Source organism: Meleagris gallopavo, unplaced genomic scaffold (genome assembly GCF_000146605.3).
Source record: "Meleagris gallopavo isolate NT-WF06-2002-E0010 breed Aviagen turkey brand Nicholas breeding stock unplaced genomic scaffold, Turkey_5.1 ChrUn_random_7180001833454, whole genome shotgun sequence".
In the NCBI taxonomy this organism is placed as follows: Eukaryota; Metazoa; Chordata; class Aves; order Galliformes; family Phasianidae; genus Meleagris; species Meleagris gallopavo.
The window spans coordinates 1-3,591 of NW_011105048.1; the positions used below are offsets into that span (position 1 = coordinate 1).

Below are 3,591 nucleotides of genomic sequence, written 5' to 3' on the forward strand. Positions count from 1 at the left end.
GCTGCTGTCACGTGTAGAAAAGCAGGGCCTTAATTCAGCATGTGACAGTTCCACGTGAGGTGGGCCTGCAGCAGAGGAACTTGTCAAAAGGGAACCATGATGAGTTGAGAATCGTTCTTGCATTTTGAGGTCTGTAGCCTGTTAAGTTTTACCGTTTAGGATGTGTTGGTTCTTCCTCCCCTCTGCTAACCACAACTAATGGAGTTGATTGTCATAATGTAATGTCGTATGTAATTACGGCTGCAGAGAATGTTTCTGTGGCTGCTCGAGTTGTCTGTACAGCACAAGAACACAACAAGAAAACGTAGTTGAGAAGCGTCAGCAAATGATTACTTTTGAAGTTTGTTGGCTGCGTTTGGACAAGCAGTGCATGGAATAAGCAGTTCCTTTTTTGTTTACTGTGCAGGCCTGGCAGGATGCTGGACTTGGGCTGTCCACCACTAGCAACGAAGCCTGTAAACTGTTTGATGCTGCGCTAAGCCAGGTATGACATAAAGCAAAAATAAGAGAATGTGTTTTGGAGGGTCTTGTGCACCAAGTAGTCTTTGCTGTAGCTAATTTTTGCATTTGTGACCGTCTGGAAGATGAGAAGAAGATGTATTTAGTTTTATCGATTGAGGAAAGAACACTTAAGCAGTCACTGTGCTATTGTGTACTTAGATGTACGCCCATGATTCTTTCCCACAGCAGAGTCAAAATCTAAACAGGTAAGTTGTGGTCTCAGAGGTGTTACGCTCTCATGTACTTTCTGGGAATAGGCTGAGGACAGAGCCTGAGAATCAGGCTGAGTTCAGCCACTAGCTGTCAGCAGAAACCTAATTAACCTAGTTAGCAGAGAGCTCTGCTGAGTGTTGCAGCTGTGGGAAAAGCTTCATCTGATACGCTTATGACACTTAACACTGGAGAATCATGGAAGAGACATATGCTGCTTAGAAAATGAAGATTGTTAGTTCTGCTGGTGGCCGGAGTACCTTAAAGAAAACATTTTCTCTGTTTTCTTCCTAAGTAAACTCAGTGTACTAAGTGTAAAGATTCTGTTCGTCTTGCTTCCTTTAACTTTATCCTGCCTGGGATCCTGGGCTACCTGATCTAGTGCCTGTTTGACTTATTGGCAACCCTGCCAGTGGAACTCGATGAACTTGGAGGTCCCTTGTAGCCCAAGCCATTCTGTCATTCTGTGTGAGAATGAGAAGATGCCCAGTGTCGTTGGCACTGTCTGTCTCTTTTGCAGTATGCGACGTGGCGCAACGATGAGAATCTAGGAGGTATTGAAGGGTGTCTTTCCAAGTTAAAGGCTGCAGATCCAAATTTTGGTAAGTGTAACCTTTAACTGTTAGCATGGGAAGTGCTGGATGATACGTAAATCACTCCAAAATCATGCCTCCTGTTTATTTCCACTTAAACTGCAATGGATTCAAAGAGCGCAATAATATTATTTGATGTAACGCTTTCTGAGCTACAAAACACAATTTTTTAACGTAGTCACCACAGCTAGCTATGGATTTTCTCCAGAGACCATCAAGAGCATGCATGCTGCACCTGTAAAAATCTGCACTAGCAGAGGTGGCCTGTTGTTGTCTCTGCTGAAATGTATCACCTGCCACCTTGCTGTGTTGACACCCACTGTTTGGTCTCCATAAGTGTTCAGCAAACGTCAATAGTTTCAATAGTTGCCATTGATTCCATGTGGAAGAATTCAGGGAAACATCTTTGCTTCATACACACCTCCACGTCAGACAGTGCTTTAACAGGCTGCCCCTCTGCTGCCATCTGTCACACAGCAACAATATGTTACAGAATATTGGCTGGAAAGTTCTACTGCTATACCAACATTCGCCTCTGACACTGTGGATCAGTGTAATAAAATGGGAGGTATTACTTTTGGAGCAGCCCTTCTATCCTGTTTCTTTGTGTTCACTGTACTTCATTTTGGCAAGTGGAAACTGGTGTGGTATAGAATTCTGCAATTTGTCTTTAGAGGGGAGAGCAGGCTGTGGTGATGTTTCCGTGTTTTTCACTCAAGTCTTTTGTAATGCCTGTCATGAAGGGCAATGAAAACTTGAAGCTTTAGAGTCTTTTCAGTCTTTGGCTACAAATGAGACCCATTTCCACCAAACCAACCCAAACCTCTTCATGCTCATATAGAAATGAATAATGTGCATTTCTGTACTGCTCATGATATAACTTGCTGATTTCCATAGTAATGGGACATGTCATTGCTAATGGATTGGAGCTTATTGGTGCTGGAAGCTCAGTGCGGCTCAACAAAGATCTGGGCAGTGCGCTGCAAACAATGATGACGCTGTCAAGATCTCAGCCTCTGACTGAGCGGGAGAAGCTTCACGTATTGGCCTTGGACACGTTTGCCAGTGGGTAAGTGGCTGGCCTTGTGGGGAAGGGGATAGTGGCTGGTTTTGTCATTCAAGGCCTTCTTGCTGTTACTGTGTACTGCTGCCTTACACTGTGTCCCATTTGCTCTTCTGTTCTCCTCTTTCTTCTTATGAAAAGTACTGTGAAGAAGTTAAGCTTTCAAAGGTTGAGGCGATGCCTTGTCGGGTTTTGTCCTAGCAGTCTAACCAGTCATGTAGCAAAGAATCAGGATCAGGTGTTTGTTACTGTTCTCAAATGTGTCTCCCAGAATTGTATTGCCATCAGAATCCTAGGAGGGAAAGTGCCATATGGCCTCTGACATATTTTTAAGCACTTCTTTTTTTAAATCCGTCTTAATTACATCAGTGCAGTAAAGGGTTTAGAAATGGGATACTTATAACTACTCTAAGGTCTTCTGTAATATAATACGTACTTTGAACCGGGCATGCAAATCCTCAAACTAACTTTTCACAGAATTGCAGGAGATGGAGTGATCACAAAAGACTGTTGAGTCCACCACCAGATGAGTTCAGATGAGTCTTGAATATCTTCATAGAAGGAGACTTTGCAACCTCCCTGGGCAACCTGTTCCAGTGCTCCTAGTGTCAGAAAGTTGAGTGGGAGATGCTAGTATCAGCAGTTCTGTACAGCATTATTGTTCCTTTCAGTACGATGAATTTCTGTGCACTCTAGACAAGTAATCATTCACTTTTATTATTCATCAAACATGTGAACATGGCTTTACCTTCCATAATTCAAAGCAAAGGTAAAGAGGAAGCTACCAAAACCCTGCTAGTATGGGTTCAGTTCCCATTGGAACAAAGGTGTCTGTGTGCCTATGACTCTAGATTAATTATCGAATTATAGAATTGCTTAGCATGTAAAACGTCTTTAAGGCCAAACTACCAAGTTCCGTCATTATACCAGGTTCTGTAGTGTCAGGTTTATACATTGCTTTACAGCCACTCATGCGCAAGTCTGTACCCCTGTATGGGGTTGTTGTGACTCCAGTGTAGGACCGGGGGCTTAGCCTTGTTGAATGTCATGCAGTTGGACTTAGCCCTTTGAGCCAGCCTTTCCAAATTCATCTGCAAAGCCTTCCCGCTCCCAAGCAGATAGCAGCAGATTCACGTTCAATCTCGGGAAAGTCTTTATGGTTCAAGCTTGTTTCTTTTTCCTTGGCTTTGACAGCTTTTGTAAGAATACTTTTTCATGTGATTT

The 3,591-nt window shown here is 43.2% G+C and overlaps 1 protein-coding gene across 1 annotated transcript in view; it reads left to right on the top strand.

Moving 5' to 3' along the window:
- Positions 1 to 380: 380 nt before the first annotated feature.
- Positions 381 to 3,591, top strand: part of LOC104915621 (tetratricopeptide repeat protein 38-like) — a gene marked incomplete at its 5' end in the record, with an annotated part of 12,443 nt that continues 9,232 nt past the window's right edge. Inside the window, 3 exons of the mRNA XM_019610920.1 lie at positions 381 to 484; positions 1,232 to 1,313; positions 2,202 to 2,374. Coding sequence (XP_019466465.1) covers positions 381 to 484; positions 1,232 to 1,313; positions 2,202 to 2,374 — 359 coding nt within the window. The remainder of the gene's footprint in view (positions 485 to 1,231; positions 1,314 to 2,201; positions 2,375 to 3,591) is intronic.